The sequence below is a fragment of the Gymnoscopelus braueri genome (assembly GCF_963280865.1).
Source record: "Gymnoscopelus braueri genome assembly, chromosome: 22".
Classification (NCBI taxonomy): Eukaryota; Metazoa; Chordata; class Actinopteri; order Myctophiformes; family Myctophidae; genus Gymnoscopelus; species Gymnoscopelus braueri.
The window spans coordinates 34,027,643-34,054,623 of record NC_137624.1 but is presented as its reverse complement, the minus strand read 5'-3'; the positions used below and the strand labels follow the sequence as shown (position 1 = coordinate 34,054,623).

The following is a 26,981-nucleotide window of genomic DNA, read 5'->3' as shown; positions in this document are numbered from 1 at the left end:
CGACATTTTGCTGTGGAGTTACGACTCTGGCCCTAAGCCTGAAGACACTGTAACTTCCTGCCCCATAAGCCGGACTTTATGCTTCGCCGTGCGGCCGGTTGTCGAAAACAGCCGATCTGCAAGCCTCAGAACGTGTCGCATTGCGACGCGTTGTGAGCTTGCAGATCGGCTGTTTTCGGGGGCGTTGCACGACACCGAGTATGAATCAGTCACACGGACATGTACACTTTGACACGATTACGAGCCCGCGGTAGTGCATGACAGCGCTTTTGATCGGAGGGGGAAAACATGCTGGCCCGTGACCCCCGACCGTTGCCACAGACAGTTTATAATGATGTGTTGGAAGAGTGCGAGCACAGACATGCAATCATTAGGAAAACATTTGGAAGAGATGATTCACATTTGAAGGCCTCAGACACACACAGGGACAACGGAGAGAACAGAAGGCTTCTTGTGGTCGATCCGTGATACCTTCCTTCTGTAAACGAAAGGAAGTGGGCCTTCTGTGAATGTTCAATGTGGGTTTTTTTTACATTCCCCCACGTCTCCATGTTCTACAGATCAATTATCCCTCGTTTACAGCGCGCTGTTTGATTGATCTTACATTTTTCTGTGATTCACTCTATCATTGATCTTATTTTACGATGAGGTCTTTGAGTTTTCCCACACATAACCACACATTACGATATACACACATGTATTCCCCATTCCACAGTTTACAATTTAGGCATTTAGCACACACTCTTATCCAAAGCGACTTATACAGTATAAGTATGAGATCAGAGTAAGCATGAACCAGAGCTTCAAATAAAGTAGGATGCCAGCTAAACATCTAATCTGTCCAAACAACATACTATCTAACATTCTGAGCATTTGTGGTCACGCATAATCACATCTAAATAACTGCAACATTTGACCCAACGAACAGTATAGCTCAACATAGACCCCCTCGAAAATGAGATGTTACATCTCAAGGGGCTTTCCTTCTATACATTCGGACAGAAATCAGAAGTACAGTAACTTGCATCTATCAGACAAGAAGGGATACAAGGGCTACAGTACAGTACAGTACAAATGCTCAAAGAGACACACTGTAGTTGAAGCTTTTGGGTGAATTATTGGGGAATTCCATGGGAGTTCTTCAGCTGACCCCTCTCATATTTGGCTTGTTGCAGTGGATTAATGCCAATGTCAGCACAACAAGCAGCAAGGAAAAAAATGATGCAGTCACTCCCCCCTCTCTCTCCCCCCACCCCCCCCCACCTTCTATTTTATCTAAAAGGGGGTGAGCTTTGAGTTGGGGGTCTTGACTTCTTGACCATGGTCTGGGTGGTCCTGTGTATGCAACACCCTGTGTAACATGATGTTACAGGATGATACAACCTTAAAGGACCACTTCACCCATTTTCAACGTATCTTTATATAATTGGGCCTCAGTAATGCTCATGATAGAATGGTACAATTTTTTTCTACTCAGTCTTTGTCTCACAGGAGGGCTGTGGACAGTTCATTTAGAATTAACACGAGAACAATGGCTTTCATTATAGCATGCTAACTTTCCAGGAATAGAAAGCCTGCAGTTTCTATTCGCTTGGATTCTCCATTGATGATGTCACTGATAGGTGGGTTTCTGAACTGTCCACAGCCCTCTGAGACACAAACAGGGTAGACAAAAATTGTACCATTATCCTGAGCATTAGTGAGGACCAATTATATGAAGATAGGTTGAAAATGGGTGAAGTCGTCCTTTAAGGTTAAGCTGTGTTACGGGATCTAGAATGCACTATTCTAGTTGTGTCTGCATGAACGTCCTAACCGCTTAAAGCCTATATACTGCACTTTGTTGACCGGAGTACACCAGGGGTCTATGCTAGGCCCATTCTTTTTCTCCTCTACACCAAATCTCTTTGTTCAACGCAATATTGTAGTACTACCATGTTTGCCCCCAGAATAGGAACGTTAGGGTTCATGTTGTTAAGATTAAGAAACATTTAGTATTTACAGTTTAATTTAAAATCACATGCTGTCCGTTAGTATTGAATCTCACTGCTACACACACACACACACACACACACACACACACACACACACACACACACACACACACACACACACACACACACGCAGCCATGGAGCGAATATGCATCCAAATGATGTTCCCGGAGTTTAATGAACAACGTTATCATTCATGAAGGTCTCTTTAGTTCCATTATTATAGCATGGTGGTCACTCACTCATGTCACGCTGAGGTAGCGTTTTACCCCCCCCAGTCGTGACAGACAAAATGACCGCACTCTGTCTCATGCCACCTCTCAGGGCTTAACACCTGGACCCATGAATAATGGGCGCATGGTGCCACGGCGAGCCGTCCGTCCTCACATGCCAGCCTGCATGGCTCCCACATCTTTCCCCAGAGCTCAGGGGGCTTTTTTTCTTCTTAGAGCTTCTTGTGTGTATGGTTTGGTTGCACCGGGGGGAGTAGTGGTGGGGAGCAGATGTCAGGAGGAGTTAGACCGAGAAATATGCCGGCGCAGCGAAAATGGAGCTCCAGTGGCAAACCACTCGCTCTTAACCGTCTACCCCCACTAACCAGTAAGTAAAGCCTACAGGGCTATTAACTCTAATAGTTGTCCCACAGACCTGTCCAACGGAAAACACAATAAAGCCCCACACTGTGAAGTCACTCACAGAGTGTACAAAATGGAACCAAAACTTAACTTGATTCTTTGATTGATTCATGGACGTCAACCCTATAGCATCCATATTCTGGGTCCGAACGCTGGGCGAAAATAGACGATCTACAAGCTCACAACGTAGTGCGCTTGTAGATGGGCTGTTTTTGGCGAAGACATTTTTGGGAGTAGACGGAAATAAAGATGGGGACAAAGTATATAGAGCCCTGGGGGACACCCAGGTCAACGAGATTTTAAGTGGTTAAACCCCAGCATCCGTATTTTGGGGGAAAACGTTAAAGTAGCAGATAGACAAGCTTACAACCTATACATATACATATATTTAATGTAGAGCAAAAACAGAAAGGTCACTAGCATAGAGCCTTGGGGGACCCCACTCAACAACGATTGGAGTTTAAGAAGTGGTTTAGAGTTAATTCAGTTATTTCAGTAGACAGGAAACACTAGCTTGTGCCTTATTGGTCAGCTGAGCTGTCAGCAGTCATGTGTGATAGGCTCTCATTCCCATACTTTTTCAGTCTGACAGTGGGAGAGGTGGTGCCAAGGTAAATTTAAGTGCTACTGGAAACACAACCATTCCATTCCCACACACACATGCATGCGCGCGAGCTCACACGCACGCATGAGCATGCACGCGCGCACACACTTTTTTTCTCATTTTCCAGATAAATCATCCTCACCATACTGCACATAAAGCCACATAAACAGGTAATGGGTGATCCTGGCATACAGCTCACATACAGTGTGCAGAATACAGTGTGAATATGGTGGGCCAGACGGTAGCGGTTTGGAGGTCTGTTGAGACATACATTCCTGGGTGACACAAGATCCCCCCACAAATGCACTCATGCATGCAGACACGCACGCGCACGCACGCACACACACACACACACACACACACACACACACACACACACACACACACACACACACACACACACACACACACACGCACACGCACGCTTGCCCGCACGCATACTACTCACCCTAGCCCACCTTGACATTAGACTTAAGCAAAGCAATGAGTAAGAGCTACTGATACAACTTAATTTTCTCTCTCACTCTTATTCGTTTTCCCTTTTACTTTTAACGCTCTTGTCGACTGTACTGATCTGCTCCTTTAACAACTCTGTAATTATTTGACCGGAGTACCCCAGGACTTCATTCTTAGGCTATTTAGGCTATCGATCTACGAGCTCAGGGAGCTTGTAGATCGATTTTCTCCGAAGATATTTGGGTAGATAGACCCTCCTATCTAACAGGGAGGCTAACGGCAAAAAACTGACGATGTACAAGCTCACAATGTGTCGCGATGCGACGTGTCGTGAGCTTGTAGATCAGGCTTTATTGTAGCTTGTAGATCAGGCTTTATCATTCCAGAAAGCTCTGCAGGTCTTATTTAATTCCGACAAAGGCGATAACGCATGGACATCCAATCTTTCGCCCGGGTGCTGGACAAACAATGATCAACTGTAGAAAAATAATACATTCCGCAACACTGGTTCTCAGCTCCACGTTTATGGCTGTCCAAGGTTTCCTTATTTAATTACAACATGTACAAAAATATGTTGTATTTTGACAACCCCCCCTCTTTGTCCTTACGTCAGTGCAATGGATCGCCTTTCACCTCTTCGCTTGACCTCTGACCCCTCAAGTCAAACATCCGGCTCTGAAACAGCAGTGACTCATTGTCTTTGGACCAGACGTGCTTCTATAGTGACAGGAACTACATCACACCAAGTCCTGTGGCACTTGTCACTATAGTCTAAATATAGCTTGGTCATTAAAAAAACAAAACAAATTGAATTATAAAGATTAGTTGTCTGTCTTTTTTTCTTCTTTCGTACAAGCTTGTAGTTTTCAGGAAAGGGAGAAAGAATAGAGATAGAAGGAAGAGCAGGGAAAAGAAGGATAGAAACGGTTCAAATAATTAAATGTTCCTGCTATGGGTAGAGTGAAAAATATGTACAGAAACATCATATTATGTCCAAAACTGTTACTTTTCAAAATTAGTATTTAGTATGATGAAGTAGGCATTCGTTTATGAAAAAAATATGGAGATAAGAGGTTTCTGCCTGACAGCAACGATAGTAACAGGTAGGTACAGTATACATGAGTTTAAGAAACAGATGTGTACATAAGGTGCAGCAATAGAACAGTAGCAGATGTAGAGCATAGGCCTTTGTGCAAGTAGAGAAGACATCGTACACAGTATATATTGTATTCAGCTATAGAGGGTTGCATGAGGTCTCTCACACGCACGCATGCACAGACACACACACTCTCACACACACACACACACACACACGCACACACACACACATACACAGGGGCTCATTCCTCTCAGCCCGACCACTATCCTGTCAAATACGCTGTCAGTCAAAGCTATAGTCCTGTCATTGGGTGCACATCACCACACATCCCTGTGCAGTGCTGGCCATGATGACACTGTGCTGGCACACATGATGTGATGGCATGATGATGATGACATGGCCTCCGCTGTCCCCACATGATGACAATGATGGGAAATGACAGACAGGCTGCGGGACAGACACACATACGCGCACACACACACACACACACACACACACACACACACACACACACACACACACACACACACACACACACATGGAGAGGAACACAATGAATAGCATGAGATGAGAAAACCAAAGTTTCCATGAGTGACTGAACCATCTTTTCATTCCTACTTTCCTTCCTCCTTTCACCTCTTTTCTTTTCTTTAACCCATTAAGACCTGAGAACCCGATTCTACAAATGTCTTCTAAAACCTAACAGTTTTCTGAAACACTTACTGTATGTTGCTATAATATCAGTGGTTCTCAAACTTTTTCATGTCCAAAGACCCCCAAAATGTTGTATGCATTTGGCCGCGGACCCCCATCTCAAAATATTTAGTTCCAGGGACCCCCAGACGCGAAGATTTGAGTTAAAAATGTTCAAAGATTTGTCACAAATGTTCACGATTTAAAAGAAATAGCAGATCGACAAGAGTGCCGCGCTATGAAATTGAAAATGGCACAGATTCTTATCCCGGTCTTAACACATCCACCGCCAAGGGCTAATCTCATAATGTACTCACCAGTGCCAAGGTTTTATTGTTGTTTTTTGTTTTTTTCAGGTCGCCATAGGCCCCGTTAAAATCCTTTAGATTGCCCGATACACTGTTTGTAAACAACGGGCACATGTCCTGGTGTCTACTCGTCGAGACCGCGTGTCAAACGGAGCCGCCATGTTTGAGTTCTGATCGTTTATGTTAACATGGGAAATGCGAGGATGAAAAACTACATGTCCTGTACAGCTTTTACAGGGCTTTTTGTGTACGACTTAGAATGAAGGCAGACGGGAAACAAAAAACGTGATCGCACTTCCGGTCCGATCGGGTGGTGTTACACTGAAAATGGTCCCCCTAGAAAATTAAAAAAAAAAAAAAATTCGAAAAAAAGGAAAAAGCACCACAGCCCGTAGGCTACGGGATTGGCGCTTAACCGTTGGATTTAACGGCCCGTAGAACTACGGGCCCGGCGGTAGATGTGTTAATGGGGTTAATTTCCTCTCCTCTCCTCTCCTCTCCTCTCCTCTCCTCTCCTCTCCTCTCCTCTCCTCTCCTCTCCTCTCCTCTCAACCTCTCTGGTCTCCAGACTTCCCCACAGCCTTCCCGCTGAGGCGTCTGTGTTTCCATGGCTTCTGATTGGCTGCCTGTTGCCTGTAGACACTGTAATTTGGTGTTTCCATCCAGCGCAGCCTGTCTGTCTCCCATTACTGGACCATGGGGCAGACGGGAGGGTGTAATAGTTGAGAGAGGAGCTGATACTGTACAAAACCACTACAAACAGTGGTTTTCAAAATCGTCAAAATCTTTCACGCTGTGTTTGTGAGCTTGTAGATCGGCAAAATATACTTTAAATATATTTTGCTGCGAATAGTTTTGTGCTTTTACTAAAGTCAAATTTTGAATACAGGCCTGCATGCACTTTTACTTGTAACAGAGTATTTTTATGTTGTGGTTTTGCTACTTTTAGTATAAAGTCTGATTACTTCTTCCACCTGTACATAAAGGTCTATCAACTAGCACGGTTCTTAAAGTGGGGTCCGGGGACCCCCAGGGGTCCTTGAGGGGGTTTCACCCCAGCTAATATAGCATCAAAATGGGTTTAACCTAAGCCTATTTCCCAAATATCTTGAAAAGATGTGGAAAATTTTGAAACGTTTTTAAACAGTTTAACACAAACAAATCCTGTATGGGGGTCCCTGGCACAAAATATCCTCAGACAGGGGGGTCTGCGGCCAAACACGTTGATTGGTCCTCGATATGAAAACATTGGAGAAGCACTGAACTATAGGAAGCCTGGTCCTCTTGCTGGGGGGCTGAGAATGTCCCATGAGGCCTTGCAGTAACCTTGGGCATCTGTCAGACAGATGTGTGGCTGACTCTTAACAAAATGGAGGCAGGGAGTGCACAGCACAGCACACATGCAGATGGAGGGAGGGGAGGCAGGCAGGCATTTATTTGAGACATGTTCTCATCATAGTTCTGCTTCTATAACCTTTATTTCTTTCCTTTAAATGTGTCTTTATTAAAAAATCGAACCCATTTCCCCTTTTTCCTCTACCTTGCACAAAAGGCTCCTTTCCACCCCCTCTACATCTGTCCCTCTCGGTGCGTCTGGGTGTCTGTTAGAACACTCAGGGTTTTTTACTGTGTAGCGGAGGAGAGGGAGAGAGGGAGAGAGAGAGAGAGAGGCCGGGTGGATAGTTCTAGAAAACCTCCCAGCTAACATGTGTTCTTCTCATTACCCCTCTCTTCCTGTGCGATACCCAGCAAATGGTCCGTTTTCCCAGTATGCTAGTCTCCCCTTCCCCCCTCACTTATTCCTTTCTCCTTCAACACACCTCTGCTCTGCCATACATCCCAGGAATTCTGTCCTTTTCTGATTGTTATGGCAGAGACACATTTTTGGAAAACATCTCAAGTCTTGAGACGCTGCTCCAAGCTAAATGTCATCTATGTCCCTTTCTCATTTTTCTGGTTTCAGCCTATTGCATGCATTTGTCTCAACTAATGTGCACTCTAAAAACACGCTAAAAATAGTTCCTTATAGGTGCTACATGTGGCACCTTTGTCAAATGGTGCTACATAGAACCATTAGAGCTGTCTAAACTAAGCTGAAGAACCAACAGAGAACCTTAAAGGTTCTTTGCTGTGTATCATTTGATTAGGAACCATCTCTTCATACTCAACAGTATATCTTCCAAAACCATGCTAACCTTACACCACCCTAAGACTACCTACACTAGAATATGCCAATATCTCATGGTTAGTTCAGAGCACTATATGGGAAGATATCATTAGAAGGTCAGAACTAAATGTGATGATAATATAATGTTCATACACTTTATGCACAGCTTTATTAGTATAAAGCAGTGGTTCTCAAAGTGGAGTCCGGGGACCCCCAGGGGTCCTTGAGGAGGTTCCAGGAGGTCCCCAGGTACATGTTGATAGTTGGGAACCAAAATGGACCCTCACAGGTCTTGTTACAGTGTATTGAGCTCCCAGAGGTAAAACGAAAAATCAAAATCAAATGGGGGTCCGTGGCCTAATGCATATCAAACTGGTGGTCCATGAGATTGAAAAAAGTACCGTTTGTAACTCTCCATTTCTCCATCTTTTCCTCCTCCTTGCAGCTGATGTATTCCCGGAGGACTTCTCCATCTTGGCCACGGTGAAGCCTAAGAAAGGCAGCCAGTCCTTCCTGATGTCCGTGTACAACGAGCAGGGCATCCAGCAGCTGGGTCTGGAAGTGGGCCGCTCCCCGGTCTTCCTGTACGAGGACCACACGGGGAAGCCCAGTCCTGAAGACTACCCCCTGTTCAGAGGAGTCAACCTGGCTGACGGAAAGTAGGTGACACACACACACACACACACACCCCGCTGGCGCCGACACACACACACCTGTGCTTTGTGCTGCGCGACAGCACGACTGACGTTTGAATTGACATCCGGCATGCTTCATTTAGGCTCCGTTGTACCGGACGGTGTAGCACGGCGAAAATAGTGTTCTACAGTAGGGGTGGGACGATATGGGTACCTCACGATACGATATGTATCACGATATTAGGCCCACGATAACGATATATATCACGATATCTGAAAATGCCGATATATTGCGATATCACGATATATTGCATGAAATTTCACCAACGATATATCACGATATCTGAAAATATCGATATATTGCGATATCACGATATATTGCATGAAAATTCACCAACGATATATCACGATAGTCCTTGTATTCAATTCATAAACACATAAAATAGCACCAAACAGTTCAAAATCATCATTACACAAATACAGACTAGGAAAAACAACGTATCACAAACTAAAAAAAAAAAAATATTTTTCGGGAGGATATCGATTATTTATCGCGGGAGAAAGTATCGCGATATATCGATATATCGATATATCGTCCCACCCCTATTCTACAAGCTCACAACGCGACGCGTTGTGAGCTTGGTAGATTGCTATTTTCGGGCTTGTCATGAAGTACATATGGGGCTTAAAGGGATAGTTCACAACCAAAATGGCTTTTTTTCTATCGATTACTCACCCCATGGAGACTTGAATTCATGGATATCTTTTTGTTTATGTCGCATTCCTAAGCCAATAATTTGATGACCAGCAGTGGGTTCCGGTAGGAGACACAAAGGAGACTCTTTGTGTCTCCAACCGGAACCCACTGCTCACCAACAAATTATTGGCTTAGGAATGCGACATAAACAAAAAAATATCCATGAATTCAAGCCTGGGGTGACTAATCGATAGAAATAATGTAATTTTGGGGGTGAAATACTCCTTTAAGTCTCTACGTTTGTACAGAACTGTACGCTAATCATAAGGCATCTGTCAGTCTTAACATAATTATGTACACTAATCGTAATCATAAGGCATATTATATCAGTATTTACGTGTACGTTTGTACACTAATCATAAGGCATTTGTCAGTCTTTACATTTGTGCAGAACTGTACACTAATCATAAGGCATTATCCCTCAAAGGGCCTCAGTCATAATCCAGACTGTGACAAAACTATAATCATGTTAATTATGTCACTACTGTATATCAGGCAGCATCAGGGTGTTTATCGCAGACCATGAACTTTGTTTTTTTACGGCGTGACTCTGTAAAGAGACACCTGTATATATATATCTGCGAGTCTCTCTGTCTGTCCGGGGATAATCTTGCAAACTGCTGGACTGCGATCAGCGCTGTATTTATTGTGCACGCTGCCAGTAGGCCTATAGGAACATTAGTTAACTTGGATTTTTTAATAATAGAAGTCAGTGGGGGTTTGATCTGAAACCTTCTGATTCGGCTTCACCCAGCTGATGGCTGCCCACGTGGTCACAGCGAGCGCTCGAGGGGGGAACCAGTTGGCTCTGTCTTGCCCAGGTGCGCTTTGACACATATCACTGGGTGGGCTGGCCCGGGAGGCGAACTGGTGACCTTCCGATTACCAGACTGCCTCTCTACCCACTAAGCTACGGCCACCCATTGCCCAAATTTAGCCAAATTTAGAGTCATTCATCATAGATAACGTCGTACAGTAGATGACAGATGTCACATGCTGGTCACAAGAGGTCCACATGAGATCAACATGGCAGCCAGGCTGTTTTTAGACCCTGTGTTTGTTTGTTTGTTTGTTTGTTTAATGCATCTTCCTCTGTAATCAGAGAACAGGTGGGTGGGTGTGTGTGTGTGTGTGTGTGTGTGTGTGTGTGTGTGTGTTGGACATTATTTGTCCAACACACACATTATGTTATGGTCTTTGTTTGCATCACTAGATGGGTTTTATGTGTTGGGACTTTAACAGCGCCTGAACCAGGTGTCCCTTTAAGGTAGATTGTTATCGCAACTAGGCGCGCAAACGTGTCCTTGAGTGCATAAGTACTTGTTAAACAAAGCATTAATATTCACATCTTACATGTAAATGTTAATCTTAAGATCTAAGAAAATTGCCGATCTATAGGCTCACGTCGTGATGCGTTGTGAGTTTTCAGATCGTCTATGTCCGCTGAATGTTAGAGACATGCCCGGAAAAGGGATGCTAAGGTTCATGTAGTTTATGGTCATGGATATTTGGGCTACGTTTTGCAGCAGGAGATATTAAATAAATGTAATCCCATGCCTTGTATAATATCATGTAACTGCTTCCGATCAAGCTGACAGGCATATAGCCTAAAAAGGCATGTCTACTTTTACTTGACTGAATGAGATAAAGAAACTGTGGCAGATGGATTAAATCATAAATAGAAAAAGAAAATACACTGTTTTTGCCGGCACGCTTTGCAGCGCGTTGTGGGCTTGTAGATCTTAGTTAGGCACACTGACAGAAGCTGGCCTGCCTTGCACCCCTTGAGTTGTGCCTGAGCGAGCGCTGGCCATGTTGTCGACTCAGCACCGCATGAGTTGCATACCGATAGGGTTACCATTACCAATGATGTTTTATAACAACAGTAAAACAGGCAACACTTTTATAGCTTAACACTAATAGCTATTAGCTAACGCACACATCCTGTACTCACGCCTCAGGCTCATCACTCGCTCATTTGAAGGGTTAGATACATTACATTACATTACATTTAGAATGGCAGACGATAACTATATGCAGGGCTAATTCAGACCGCTGCCATTTTTCTCCGCAATGCTTTAAGTACTTTTTATTCTCTGTCGTACACCAGTCTTGTGCGTCGAAAATAGCAGCTCTACAAGATCACAACGCATTGCTTCCTACACGCGTTGTGAACTTGTAGATCGGTTATTTCCGACGTACGACACGATCATGCAATGAAATATGAACCGGGATTAAGCAGATTTGGTCTGGTTGGGAATCTTTGAGGCAGCACTTGAACTCGCCTTCCTTGTGTCCCGTCCCCAGGTGGCATCGAGTGGCCATCAGCGTACACAAGCAGACCATCACCCTCATCCTGGACTGTAAGAAGAAGACCACCCAGAAACTGCTCCGAAGCCCCCACCCCAGCATCGACACCAAAGGAATTGTAGTGTTTGGAACTAGAATACTCGATGAAGAAGTCTTTGAGGTCAGTATATTAATGAGTTCCTTCATGTGTCACATAGAGGCGAGGGACCGAACCTTGTGTTTGTCCTGCATCACCCATATCCAGCTTTATTTTGCAATATATTTGGCATATTGTCCCTCTGATTGCAATGCTTCCAAATTTGACGTGAAATGTTTATTTAAAAATGTGTCATATCATTAGTTTACCAGTTTTTGCTTTTAAAAAAAAGAAAGGAAAAGATTCCATCTACGTTACTAATGGATGTTTACTGCATCCATAGCAACGTAAACAAAGTCAGAACAATGGTCTGTTATGCAGACGTATCAGGCTCAAGTGTTCAACGACGAAGCCTTGTGATAAAAGACGATGAAGCATTTGTGGTTTGGTGAATATTGCAGACGGAGTCAATTATTGTTGAAACGTTAAAGTTCTGGTCCCAGCGTTACAAGTGATATGTTTTCACTGTTTTCACTTTTACTGTATATACTGTACCCCTCTTGCTCTCTTCCCCTGAAGATGCTGTCACAGGGGTTGGGCAGCATTTCTTTCCCCCACAGGGCCATGTTGACATGGATAAAGTGAGCGAAGGGATATGCTATTGAATTGAAACTTGAAACACATGGTGCTGAATTATGTTAAAAACTGTATGAAATTGGCAGACATGACAGATTGCTTCACTATAGGCTGTTTGCCAGGCCAGGAGGCCTGGGTCTGTGCCTCACAACACAAGAATTTTCTGTGACGACATGTTGAACTTTTGTCCAGCTGTATGCGTCACTCTGGTGTTCTCTGAGGTTGCAATGAAGATTACTTATGTACACAAACAGACCACTTCAATCAATGCAGTATCAACTTTTAAATCAGCCTTCAAATGTATAACCTGCTAGTTGTCTGATACGCACCATTTCATAGGTTACTGATGCAACACATCGCATTAAGTGAAAGAATATGGACTCAATCAGACTGTTTCACAATTATAAATATGATTCACCATTCATTGGAATCAAGTCATTGAATCAATTCATTGAGTTAAATTCCCTCGAAAGCCATTAACATTAAGCTGCCTTTTATGATTTTGGTCTTTTTTAGGGGGTGTAATTTAGTTTTCTTTTGACTACGTCGCGGGCCGGATTGAGATGGTCGACAAGCTAGTTCCGTCCCTCAGGGCGCATGTACAGTATGTTGTCTGTGCAGTGCTATTATGTCTTTGTTCATTGAAAAAGGCGTTTAGTGCATGGTGAAAGACGGTGTGAATATGTTCTCATTAGTACATGCCGGGTGTCCCTCAGCCGATCCCTTTCTTAGAGAAAAGCTTTGAGATTGATGTGAGGCGAGCTCGGTGTCATCCAAGCACCCTCAGGGCTTATTAAACACCAAACACATGCCCGACAGGCACATGTCAACATGAAATACGTTACCCTTTTTGAACTCGTAGGGCGAGAGACAAGAAGAAAACACGGTGCCAAATGACTTATGTCGCTGTTGTTGGGGGGGGGGGTTGCGCTGCTCATGAATGCACACACGCATACACGTGTAATACGTTCAAGCACACACGTGAACAGACACACAAACACACACATAGTCTTGTCAGAGCTGTGCTTATACACTGTAAACTCCTGAGAGTGTACAATTGGAACCAAATGGATCCGCAAGGGTTCATTTGGTTCTAATTATACACTCTCAAGAGTTAAACTACTGTAACACTCAGGATTTTACTGGTTGAGCCAGATCACCCTTGACCTCTGTGATGCTCACAACGGGAACAGAGACTGTTGAAGAATAATGACATCACTCTCCCTGGAATCCTCAACTTGGGCCTGCCAAGCCATAGATATATGATGGGACATAAAAGTTATTTCCTAACCCCTGCCTAAAGCCGCAATCTGGAATGAATGAATGCAACGTTATTTTAAATTTGTTTCCCATTAATACGGTAGAGTATGTTAATACAATATACCTTGTACATCTGTATGGTAGGTAGAGTATATTAATACAATATAATACATACATCTGTATGGTAGAGTATGTTAATACAATATAACACATCTGTATGGTAGAGTATGTTAATACAATATAACACATCTGTATGGTAGAGTATGTTAATACAATATACCTTGTACATCTGCATGGTAGAGTATGTTAATACAATAGAACTAGTACATCTGTATGTTAATGCAATATAACTAGTACATGTGCAGTGGTTGGATGTGGTCTCCCTACTCTTCCATTGAGACATTTAGACCTTGAGGACACCTACTAGTTGACAAGTAGCACTGCACTGAAGCTCAGAAGCCCAATATCTCACCTGGTCAAGGGGAGGATCCCGTCTTGAATGAGTGATAGAGGTATGGTTTCCCACGTGGGTTTGAATTCTGAGTGTTAAAGTTGCGATTGCCTCTCTCTCTCTGTCGGTAGAGGAAATACAACTTAAGGACTGTAGCTTTAAAAGTACTTAATGTACAGGACAAAATAATTACCCAAGTTTATGTTCTAAAGATGTTTTGCTGTGTGTGTGTGTGTGTGTGTGCGTGTGCGTGTGTGTGTGTGTGTGTGTGTGTGTGTGCGTGTGTGTGTGTGTGTGTGTAATAGCTGACTCTCTCCGTGCTGTGCTGTTAATGGCCACCAGTAAATCTCCTCCGTCTGACATCATCACAGAGTGGTGGTTTTATTGAACCGGGACGTTTTTGATTCTCCTCAGACTGTTGTTCTTCTCGTGGCTTGTATAGCTTTCACTAGTCAACAGGCCGAGGTGACAGAGGGAAGTCTTTAAACCATGGGGTTTAAAGGGGGTCCTCAGAGTTACTACAGGGGGGGCGCCAAATCGTTTTGTGATAGGAACCTTTTTTTTTACATGAACCAACCACTTGAACCCTAGCATCCCTATTCTGGAGATTGGAACTCACAACACGTGTTGTCAGCTTGTAAATCTGCTATTTTTGAAGATTTATTTTGATTAATGCTTGGATTGATTATGAATCATACAAAGTAACTAGTAACTAAAGCTGTCAAATACATGTAGTGGAATAAAAAGTACAACATTCGCCTCTTGAGATGTAGTGGAGTAAAAGTATAAAGCATCAGGAAGTAAAAGGGTACCAAGTGCCTTGGAGTTTTACTTCAGTAAAGTACTTGAGTAAACCTACATATTTTATTTCACACGACTGATATCCAGCAATTACAGGCAACTCGTTACCGTGGGAACGGGCAGACATTTTGTGCAGAGAGATGTTTAATGCTCTCCTCCTGCTGTGCGTCTGCCAGTTGGGGGAAGAGGGACAAGCTCCAGCACTTGCAGAAAATGGAAAATATGCCACATACTTTCCAAATTATGCTCAGGCCGCGCTCCCTTTCTCCTTGTACTCCCCTCCATAGTTTAGTCTGATCCTGTGTTTACTTTTGCCAAAGGCAGCTACTGCCAAAGAGGTGGTGAGCAAGAAAACACATATTTGATTTCAGTAGCCGGCCATTTCATTCAATTGATTCAAGAGCCTGCGAACTTCTAGCTGAAGTCCTTTGAAAACAAAAAAATGGGCATAATCGTTATTCTCAGCAGGCAGAAACCTTGTATGTCCAAAACCATTACTTTGAAGGAAATGCAAAGAAAGAACTTGTTCCAATGGATACAATGTAGTTATAATTTTGTCACAAGCTCTTTTTAGTTTTTTTTAAACCTACAGACACACTTAACACCTTTACCGCCGGGCCCGTAGTTCTACGGGCCGTTAAATCCAACGGTTAAGCGCCGAGCCCGTAGTCCTACGGGCTGCGGTCTTTTCGCGCATGCGCGGTCCGGGTGCACTTTCGGAATTTTTTTGATCCACTTCCGTTTCCGGTTTGATGACAGGAAATAGAATTATTTGGGATCCGGTTTCGACGATCACGCCCGCTCCCATTCTACAGACGAAACTGAAACTCAATTCTCTTCCTGTAGTTTTTTCTCCTCGCATTTCACTGTTTAACGTAATCCGCTCTAACTACAACATGGATGCCCCGTTTGACACGCGATCTTCACTGGGAGATACAGGGAGATCTCGCGGATGTAAACAGACCGTTCACGGCTCAATCTTAAGGATTTTAACAAGATCTATGGCGACATGAAAAAAACAAAAAAACAACAAAAACACCTTGGCACTGGTGAGTACATTATGAGATTAACCTCTGGCGGTGGATGTGTTAACCGCTTTCATCCTGGCGTCTCTATTTTCGGCATTCATGTTATCGTTGTAATTTTCCAAACGTTTCAAAACAATGCGATGCAACATGTTGTGAGCTTCTGGATTGGCAATTTGTTTTGCTACTTTTGCACGACATTGTAATGCAACAAAGACAACTCTGAAATGGGGCATTCATTTTTGAAAAACACATACAAAGATGAAATGGAGATTTCAGGCAGGTTTCTGCCTGACAGCGACAGACACACAGACAGGGGAATAAAGGGCTTGTTGAAGGCGGAGGCGAGGGGGAAAAACAGTGAATGGAACAAAGATGATTGTGAACTGGTCTGGGAAACAGGAGCGGCTATTATAGAGAGATACATTCATGGAAATAAATGATAAAACATCACACATACGCAGAAACACAGAGGAGAAGAGGGAAAGAATCCTCCCTCTTGGGGATTATCCCAACTTGGAGGTGTGGTCCACTGTAAAAAATCTACAGTGTTCATTTGATCCTGAGAGTCTGAAATGTTTAATTAATATTCTAAATGAACACCGAGGATTTTACTGTGTGAACGGAGGAGTCACATTGATGTTTTATTTGCTTATAAATTATCCCCCTGTGGGAGAGACAGTCTTTTTCCTTCATGTACATGCATGTGAAGGTAGCACTTAGTTTTAGCACTCATACCCCGAGTGGTTTGTGGTTTGGTTTCTGACATGGTTATTGTGGTTCTAGAAAGAGCGTGTCTATTTCCCATAAGTGCCGTAATGTGTAGATTACATCTAAAGTTTTATTTTATTTTATATGTTGGTTCTGTTCTGAACTAGTCTTGTCTATAAAGATTATGAATTGTAATTACAGTTGTGGGTGCCGGTTTATGCACGTTGTTCATATCCAAATGAAATCATATAACGTTGCTGTCTGGTGGAAACCTTATACTGTATGTTACTTTTCAGGATTCAAATAAAAAAATAGCAAAAACATTGCAGATCTACAAGCACAAAACGTGTCGGGATGACATGTGTTCTAAGCTTGTAGATTGGCTATTTTTACCATTTCCAAACCGTTTTTTTTACATTTATGGAATTTGTTAGAATTTTTTAAACATATATACAGTATATATTTTGGGTCCACGACCCAGCTGGCGGCCCTCAGTGGCAGGAACGTCTGCTTCTTCATAATTGCGTACGCGGGCGGGGCGTCGAGGAGGGTGTGTTTGTGTATAATTTTTTTCTCTGAGCGGAAGACAGGAGGGCCTGCCTGCCTACCTGTCTGCCTACCTGTCTGCCTGCCTGTCTGCCTACCTGTCTGCCTGCCTGTCTGTCTGTCTGCCTACGTGTCTGCCTGCCTGCCTGGCAGGTTGGCAGGCTGGCACCACGCAGCGGCTTACCGTCGTCCACTGATTTCACAGCGCTGTCGTTTCGTTTCCCAAGCGAACGTTGCCAAGAAAAATGTTGGATAATTTAGGGCCCCAGTCCCTCCCCAGACTGGAAACACCATCATGTGAAATGAATGGCTGTGGTGGCTGGCTCTGAGCAAACACAGACAGACAGATGTGCAGCTCACCCTTATTTTAAAGGTGATCTGCACGCAAACCCGGGGACTGAATGGAGGTGAGGAGTGAGGCAGGGGACAGTGCAGACAGATGGGGAGATAGCAGGGGGAGCGTTTCAGATGGAAGGGGTGGATGAGGTACCGTCTGGTGCATACCTACAACGCTTCTACGTTTATACACCGTCAAATCTGGAGTGTTAACCACTTAAAGGGTTTAGAGAACCGGACTTCAGTTACAACTGTACTTTTTTTTACCCTGTCTACACCAAGTCTCTTTCCCCCAAAATAGCCTATCTGCGCGTCGCGTTTCCATGCATTGTGAGCTTGTAGATCAGCTATTTTTGGCGAATGTTCCCCCCCAGAATATGGATATGGGTTCAAGTGGTTAATTCAACTCTTAAGAGTTTACCAGTTGAACCCTAGTGCCCTTGTTCTTGGCATGTCATAATAGGCAAACATGGCAGATCCACAAACTCTACGATCTACAAGTCGTCGTTCCATTTGGTTCAATTTATACTGTACATCCGGTTACATACAATACATACAAAAACCTACAGTACCTACACAAACAGTACATATCGTCTCTGTCGTATAGAAACCGCATTACGTCCAAAACTGTTACTTTTAAGGAGTCAGATTCAAAAGTATCAAAAGTAGCAGATCCACAAGCTCAAAACCTGTCGCTTCGCACCGTGTTTCGAGCTTGTGGATCAGCTACTTTTTATACTTTTGTGTGACGCTGTAGTATGGTCAAGTAGGGCGTTAATTTACGAAAAAACACAAAAAGTTAAAATATGGAGATATGAGGTTTCTGCCCTACAGCAACGATATATGCACAGTACAGTACGTAGCGATAGCAGTGAGCTAAAGAGCACGGAGCAGAGGTACTGTAGGAAAGAATGGAGGTTGTAGTAGTTATAGGGATAGGTGAGCCAGACTGGTGGAAAGAATGAGGAATTCTCTCTCCACTGATGTCAGCCCTTGAACGGCGGCCATGTCACATGACATCATGCAGCATGTGCTGATAGGCCGCCGCTAGCCCCAGGCATTGCGCCGTGCCGCGTCGGGACGGGGGAGGGGGGGAGAGGGGGGGAGAGGGAGCTTAGTGGAAAAGATGACTTGAAGGGGGGAGTTGAGGTTAAGATATTAAAAGAATAATGGGGGGGGGGGGGATTAGGCTACGGACGGTATGAGTGGGGGAGATGCAGGCGTTCTGGCAGATGGGGAAGGGAATAAGAAATTATATAAACATGCACTGTGTTTGGGCGCACACCGCGGAGGGATAGAGAGAGAGTTTCTAATCTCTCTTCTCTGGGTTGAATATTCGGTGAAAATAGCCGATCTACAAGCTTGCCTTGTACATTTGGTGTAGAGGGAAAAAAGGAGTGGGCTTAGTATAGACCCCAGGGGGACTCCGGTCAATGAAGTATAGGATTTAGTTTAGGTGGTTATAATTAGCCTAAATATTTTCTGCTGGTATTGCAAAGTTACAAAAGTTCAGAATTTAATTTGACGCCACTTTGGCTCAGTTTTCCGTGTCGTTGTGAAACTAACATGGCCGATGACATCACCGGACCGCTGACTGTGCAGGGTCTCGTTTTTATTGTTTTCTCAATGGCTTTAGCGTTGCTTCTGAAAACAATGGCTCCACAGTTGCTTAATTGTGCGTGTACTTAAGTCGTAACGGCCCGACTCTCTGTCTCAATTGCTTTATTCATGAAAATACTCACATTCGTGAAAAGTGTTTGAAAGAAGAACTATAGGGTCTTCTGTACTATAACATCCCGTCTGGCTTTTGCTGTTGTTGTGGTTATGGTAGGTGAATAGCTAGCATGTGTCACTTCCTGCATTACCAGACACGTGGGAAATGTTAGCAGCTCTGTGGAGCTGCTTCGCCACAGTTTCTGGCACAGAAAGGGAAGATCTCGTACGATAAGGCTCATGCTTAAACATTAGACAAACTCACACAGTCACAACACAACAGACTTCTCTGTCTGGGACACATCAGAGACTCAGTTTGTTTGTTTTGGCTAAAGCTGCAGCAGTCCGGGACTTATTTTAATGACTAAAACTTATTTTCTTTGGTTTTGACGTATGTTAATACAATATAACTAGCACATCTGCAGTGGTTGGAGGTGGTCCCCCTTCTTTTCCATTGAGACATTTAGACCCTGGTGTCGTGGTAGGACACCTTCTGGTTGACAGGAAGTTCTGTCTGAAGCTCATAAGTGCATCATCATCATCTCCCCTGACCAAGCGTGGATTCCATTTTGGAGGAGCGGTAGATATTTGGTCTTTGGCCCATGGTTCGGCAGGACTTGAAACTTACAAATTGCGGCTTTAAATGAAATAGAAGTCTCTCCATTCTGCTTTGTGTTGGCTTGGTGTCCAGTCCACATAACAATCACTTGCCCCTAGAATGCACTGTGGCACTGCTTTCCACAAGTCTAAAAATGGAGAGACCCAACAGTGAGTCGGCGACAGCTGTTCTGGTTTATTTTAGCTTTGTTCAGGCTTTCTTTTTGGAGGTGACTATGACGATTCCAGGGCTTCGAGTGATTTAAATGTGTAGTCTACCTCCATTACATCTGAATGCAAAAAGATGTGTCATGGCCTTGATAAATGGCACCCCTCAGTGTCAAAGCCGTCTATGCTGCTAGTACACTCACTGTCTATTAAGTTGCGGAAAGGGATACAGTATATAAGAGAGAATTTGTTAGATGTTTGTGTAGGACTGAACAATTAATTGAATCATATTATGAACTATGCAATTTCCAAACCACAGAGGCTGCAATTACAGTCATTGCATAAAAGAGTTGGTCTATGAATCAAATACAATATTAATTTCACCCACTGAAAGGACCATATGTTTTTTCATGTTTAGCTCACTATTTTACAGTTTCATTTTGCATTCCAAGAAGCCATTGGTTTCCATTAATTGTGTAGTCAATGGGCTAAACATGCAATAACACCGGTATATCAATTCATGATGACAGCATTTAATGTGGTGGTAGTTATAATGTAATCAGTAAACAGAATTGAAGCTGAACTTTAAAAAGATTAAATCGCAAATTGAATAGCGTGTGTGTGTGTGTGTGTGTGTGTGTGTGTGTGTGTGTGTGTCTGTGTCTGTGTCTGTGTGTGTGTCTGTGTGTCTGTGTGTGTGTGTGTGTGTGTGTGTGTGTGTGTGTGTGTGCGTGTGTGTGTGTATGTACTGCTTTAACTTTTGCTGTAAGTTAACTGTGACAGCAGGCAAAAAAAAAAGTGTTCCCACAGCAGTTTTTATGTTTTCAGCAAATGCAGATTAGTCCTCCACTTGCCGAGGCAAATTGCTGTGACGTCCACCGGGATGGGGGGGGGGGGGAGGGGGTAATGGCATGGAAGGGGGAGCGAGTGATGGAAAAAGAGGACTGCACAGTAAAACCCTGAGTGTTCATTTAACTCTGAGTGTGAATATTGCCCCATAAGGGTAATTTTTTACTCTCTCGGGATCTTCCTATATGCAAACCGGACAGAAAGAACTGCAGGGTGACGGAGGGTGAGGCAGACCTGCCTGTAGCTCCACAGGTTGGATGGAGGGTGAGGTAGACCTGCCTGTAGCTCTACAGGTTGATGGAGGGTGAGGTATAGACCTGCCTGTAGCTGTACAGGCTGATGGAGGTTGAGGTAGACCCGCCTGGATCTCTTGGCAGCTGACCTGAGCCCTCCATGGCAACTAGTCTAGCTCACAGTCGGGAGTGGAAAGTAGTGCATGTATATGACAGTGTACTTGACGTCTTAGCTTGTAACTGCTAACTGTGTGTGTGTGTGTGTGTGTGTGTGTGTGTGTGTGTGTGTGTGTGTGTGTGTGTGTGTGTGTGTGTGTGTGTGTGTGTGTGTGTGTGTGTGTGTGTGTGTGCCTCTATGCGTGTGTGCGCATTGATTTATGGCTGCTGTGCAGTGGGCTGACCCCTGCTGTGTGTTGTTTGGTTTTGTGGTCAGTGTAGAGAATGCTCAGGCTTTGGGACTCTGTCTGTGTGTGCGCATGTATGTCTGTGTGTGCTTTTGTGCACGTGTGTGTGTGTTTGTGTGTGTGTGTTGGTGGGGTGCTGCCTGGCACTGACACCAAGGCCTGGCTCAGAGCTCACAGATGACTGTGTAAATAAGTTGTGAAAGCAGCTCACCCTGAATGCAGCCAGAGATGAGACCTCCCAGGGTCCACTGATTCTCTACAGAGAGCCCCCCGCTCCCCCTTGTCCTGCTGTCCTCCTACTGTGTGGACCACCACCCCCCTACCCATACCCACCCGCTCCCTGTCACATTATGGACCCCCACCCCCTACCCACCCGCTCCCTGTCACATTATGGACCCCCACCCCCTACCCACCTCACATTATGAGGTGCTCCCTGTCACATTATGGATTCATGGACCAAAAACACTCAAATATCTAGTTTTAGTGAACTGGCATTTGGCCTTTTTGGGCCATCAAAATATTTGCCCAAGTGGCCTTGCCCCTAAAATGACGACCCTTCCTTCAGGCCTGGTTGTGAGCTTGTAGATCTGCTATGTATTTGCTATGTTTGCTAGTACTTAGAAAAGGTTGGAAAAAAAGAAACTTGAACCGCATAAATGATCAAGTACTTAGTTTTAATAGCCTGGGGGGGAGGGGGGGGGGGGTCTTCACCTTCTAGATTGTTGTGTGTGGGTGTGGTGTGTTGAGAGGGCAAACAGGGTCACCTTTCAGAGCCCACTAGGGAGCGTGGATCAGAAGGTGCTCTAAGCATTTAAGAGGAGGTGTCACATTCACACAGACCCCCAGGGAATCAGTCACACCGAGGCCCGGCTCCAATCAAAACAACAAGCCTTTCCTGGGGTTCCATTAACCTCATGCTTGAAGTGTGCGTGCGTGTGCGTGCTTGTGCGTGTGTGTGCGCGTGTGTGAGTGTGTGCGTGTGCGCGCGCGTGTGTGTGTGCGTGTGTGTGTGGTGTGCGTGCGTGCGTGTGTGTGTGGTGTGCGTGCGTGTGTGTGCGTGCGTTTTTGTGTGTGTACGTGTGCGTGCGTGAGTGCATGGGTGCCTACGTACAGGCATGTGCGTACATCTGCACCTGTGTACATGCATGTTTGAGTGTGCTAGAGAAAGAGAGATTGTGTGTGTGCGTGTGCATGCATACGTGCGTGCGTGTTCTAAAGAAAGAGATTGTGTGTGGGTGTGGGTGTGTGTGTGTGTGTGTGTGTGTGTGTGTGTGTGTGTGTGTGTGTGTGTGTGTGTAGAGGGGAGAGCGAGAGAGAGATCATGCATATGCATGTGGTCTCTCTCCAGTCAAGTCTATTTTATTGACCAATTAATGAGCAGTTTGTCCACAACATATTCCTCTGCATGGCTATATAATTGAGTTTGGAGCAGAGGGGACGCTATGAACTCTACCTCCAGTCAGTCAGTATGGCTCTGTGTCAGATGGGCACGAACCTTTGGCTTCACACTCGGTTAGAACACTCTCCTGCCCCCGCCTGGACAAAACAGGAACAACAAAGAAGTTCATGGTGTGGATTGGGAGCTAAACGGAGTGAAAACACACACACACGCACACACACACACACACACACATACACACGGCGGAAACAGCAGCTGTCAAACAAGATGACATGACGTTTATATTTTTCGATGACATTACAGTAAAACATGGATTCAGAGCACTTAGGCAAAACGTTTCACCGAGCCTTGATATTTCAATTAATAGTTGGCGTGCTTCCAGACAGCTGTTGGATGCATTCCCTTAAACACACACACACACACACACACACACACACACACACACACACACACACACACACACACACACACACACACACACACACACACACACACACACACACACACACACACCTCTTCATCTATGCTCTCCGAAGCGTGTGCAAAATGGAACCAAACGGACCCCGTTTGGTTCCCATTTTGCACACGCTACGGAGGGTTAAATTAACAGTAAGCATTTCTACTGTGTAATGTATAATAGGCGGTGTGTGTGCGATGATGTTGGCCGGCTGCCTCATAGCTGGGAGCCACAGGCAGTGAGTGGTGTTCTTTTTTTCCACTCGGGGAGCTCAACATGTGAAAGGCATTGGCAAGCCGAGCGAGGAGGTCATATTTCAGCGGGGTCCGGGGCGAAAAAAAGGCTGACAGCGGCAGGCTGGCTATTGTCTGGGACTGTTGCCTTTAAGCACCTCTCCGGTGTGCCACGGCGCTCGTTGCTGCAGAGTGAAAAATGTCCCTGTCCACGTTCCAGAACTAGGAATGCCCTAATTACACATCTTCTTATTGTCCCACTAAGGGTTTGGGTGTGATGCTAGCGGGTGTTCTTTTTTGTGTGTATATGTGTGTGTGTGTCTATACCTCTTGTGGGAGTTCTTTTTTGTGGTGTTTTGTGTGGAGGAAGCGCCTACTCACTTTCTCTCTCTCTCTCTCTCTCTCTCTCTCTCTCTCTCTCTCTCTCTCTCTCTCTCTCTCTCTCTCTCTCTCTCTCACACAAAAACAATAAAAAAAAAAAAAATAGCTGATCCACAAGCTCACATCTGTGAGAGTTATGAACTTGTGGATCGGCTATTTTCCATTAGCCAAAGTATAAAATAGGGCTCAAGTGGTTCATGTTTTGAAATCGAAATCTGCAAAGTAACTACTGACTGAAGATGTCAAATAATTCTAGTGCAGTAAAAAGTACAATATTTGCCTTGAGATGTAGTGGAGTAAAATAAGTACAAAGCATTGAAAATGGAAATACCCAAGTAAAGTGAACATACCTCAAAATTGCACTTAAGTGCAGTACTCGAGTAAATGTACTTGGCTACTTTCCACCACTGCATCTGCACGTGCATGTGCACAATGCGTGCATGTGTTTTGTGGCAGCCGGCGTAATTTATATATGGCATATATAAATGTCATGTGTACGTCTGTCACGTGTGCCTTAGGTTTCTGATTACATGACTATGGAGAAAACCTCTGTCACTAAGCTATAATCTGGCATTCTCTGCTGGGGTGAATCGGGCCACTATGATGATAGAGTCTCTTGTGAGGCACTGAAGTGAATTTGCTGACTGTGCATACAGCTGCTGCACAATACAGTATCCCTTCTTATGAAGCAACGTCTTGAATCTGATGTACTGTACCCTGGCGTAATGGCTAGGCCTAATTTAAAAGCTTTGTCTGACAAAAGTGACATATTGCTGGGGGTTTTTTTCCTGCTGAAAAAACTAACAAAAAAAAAACACTATTTGCAGTTTTGGAAAACAATGCATCTTCAACTGCAAAAAGTGCACTTACTGTAATGCATGAGCCAGTTGCATAATTGCATTGTAAAGAAAGATAGTATGTCGTCCACCTCCACACAGTATAATATTGTCCTCCTGAACGCCGTCCCAAACAAACATCGTTTCACCCGCCTGCGCGAAAATCTGTTTGTTTGTTGAATAAAAAGCACAGGACAGCATTATATTATACTGTGTGAAGAAAGACATTACCTTTCTCTAGTTTGAGTTCTCTTGGTCCAGCACCGATTATATAAAGCATTGTGGGGATGTGCTTACTGCTTAGCCTAGCTCTTTTCATGTTTACAGTTGCATCGCTCACCCCCTTTTCAGAAAGCTGAATGGGAAGGTTTAGCGATAGCGTCCACCTGGGAGACAGTCCTTACACCTGTAAAGTGCCGATTATGTAACACTTGGCAGAGTGTGTAGCGAGGGATGTGGTGAGGCCTTCACTGTTTGGTTGTGTGACTTTTTCACAGGACCACACTGCAAACTGTAAATACAGTGCGGAAGTGGTTCTCAACCTGTGGGTCCCCCACTTGATTTTGGTATTATCCAAAAGCCAGTTAGATCTCACATTTTGAATGTGGAAAGAAGGTCTGATTGTAGAAGTGTGTTTCTAATAAGTTCAGTTTTTACCATAAAGTTAAAGCACAGACAGCTGGGGCGAGTTGCACTTTGTGGCCCTTAACAACCCAGCATAGCTCAACTCAGGTCTGCATCCTCTCTCTCTCTCTCTCTCTCTCTCTCTCTCTCTCTCTCTCTCTCTCTCTCTCTCTCTCTCTCTCTCTCTCTCTCTCTCTCTCTCTCTCTCTCGCTGCCACCACGCCTCTGGCTGTAAGGTTCCTACAATCAAACACAGACATCAGCTTTTACAGTCTCAATAAAGAGGACCTTAAAATAACACTCGTTTGTATCACAGCCTGCACAGCACTCTCTCTCTCTGTCGTGTGTGTGTGTGTGTGTGTGTGTGTGTGTGTGTGTGTGTGTGTGTGTGTGTGTGTGTGTGTGTGTGTGTGTGTGTGTGTGTGTGTGTGTGTGTGTGTGTGTGTGTGTGTGTGACTCATCATCGGTAATGTTCTCTGTACCACAGAGATGTTCCCAGTGCAGCTTTGGACATATAGTATGATGATTAACTATTAGCAGTTAATGAAGACCGCATGCCTTGTGTGGTTAGAATCTCAAGCTCTTGGAATAAGGAGCACCAGGCCAGGAGGAGGAAGGAGACTCCTGCTGCTCCTCTTAGAGAAGGAGGTAAAGGCGTGGGACAAAAGCAAGAGTAAGACGGGGAGTAAGTTACAAAGCTCTCATCTCTATATATAGTGAACCTGGGTGGGTTCATTCATTATTGAACGCAACCCCGTTTTCAAGATGTTAACCGCTTTCAACCTTGCGTCCCTTTTCAGGGCGTATTGTCAAAGATCTACAAGCTCTCAGTGTGTGGGCTTATCCATTGGCTTTTTTAGCGTTTTCGCCATATGTCAAAGTATATGGGGCATAACCACATGAACCCTAGCGTCCCTACTCGGGGTTAACGTTCAGCAAAAAAAACAGCAGATCTACAAGCTTTGGTGTAGATGGATAAAAAGGAGTGGATCAAGTATAAAGCCCTGGGGAGGATCCTGGTCAACTACATGTAGAGCAGTGCATGGTTCTCAAAGTGGGGTTCCAGGGACCCTCAGGGTTCTTTGAGGGGGTTCTAAATGGACCCTTACAAGTCTCTAACTCTGACAGTGTACGAATGGAACCAAATGGACCCTTACGGGTCCATTTGGTTCCATTCGTACACTGTCAGAGTTAAGGGGGGGGTCTTTGAAATGTAAAAAGTTTGGAAACCACTGATGTAGTGGTGGGTTGAAGTGGTTAATAACACTCCCATCATTCCATTCCACTGACGTTGTGAAACGCTGCTTCCACACAATGAGGAAAAGATATACACTCACACAGTGACCCTAAGGTCTATGGGCTTCTCCTGGTGTGGTGCCAGAACACAGCTGACACCACCAGACGTCTTCATTTGCATGGTGACTCACACACACAGGCTTAATGTGGTGTGATCAATGTGTGTGCATTTTTTTTCATTATCCACCACACAAAGATTCATGGGAGCTTGGTGTGCTTTGTTACTGTTTAGCTTGAGATCGCGGATGGAACCGTTTCAACAACAGCAGTTTCACCGTTTTCTTGGACGAGGT

The 26,981-nt window shown here is 44.4% G+C and overlaps 1 protein-coding gene across 2 annotated transcripts in view; it reads left to right on the top strand.

Moving 5' to 3' along the window:
- Positions 1 to 26,981, top strand: part of col5a1 (procollagen, type V, alpha 1) — a 139,482-nt gene that overhangs the window by 34,113 nt on the left and 78,388 nt on the right. For both annotated transcript variants that reach the window (XM_080419608.1, XM_080419607.1), the window contains exons 3-4: positions 8,400 to 8,613; positions 11,654 to 11,816. In XM_080419608.1, coding sequence (XP_080275734.1) covers positions 8,400 to 8,613; positions 11,654 to 11,816 — 377 coding nt within the window. The remainder of the gene's footprint in view (positions 1 to 8,399; positions 8,614 to 11,653; positions 11,817 to 26,981) is intronic.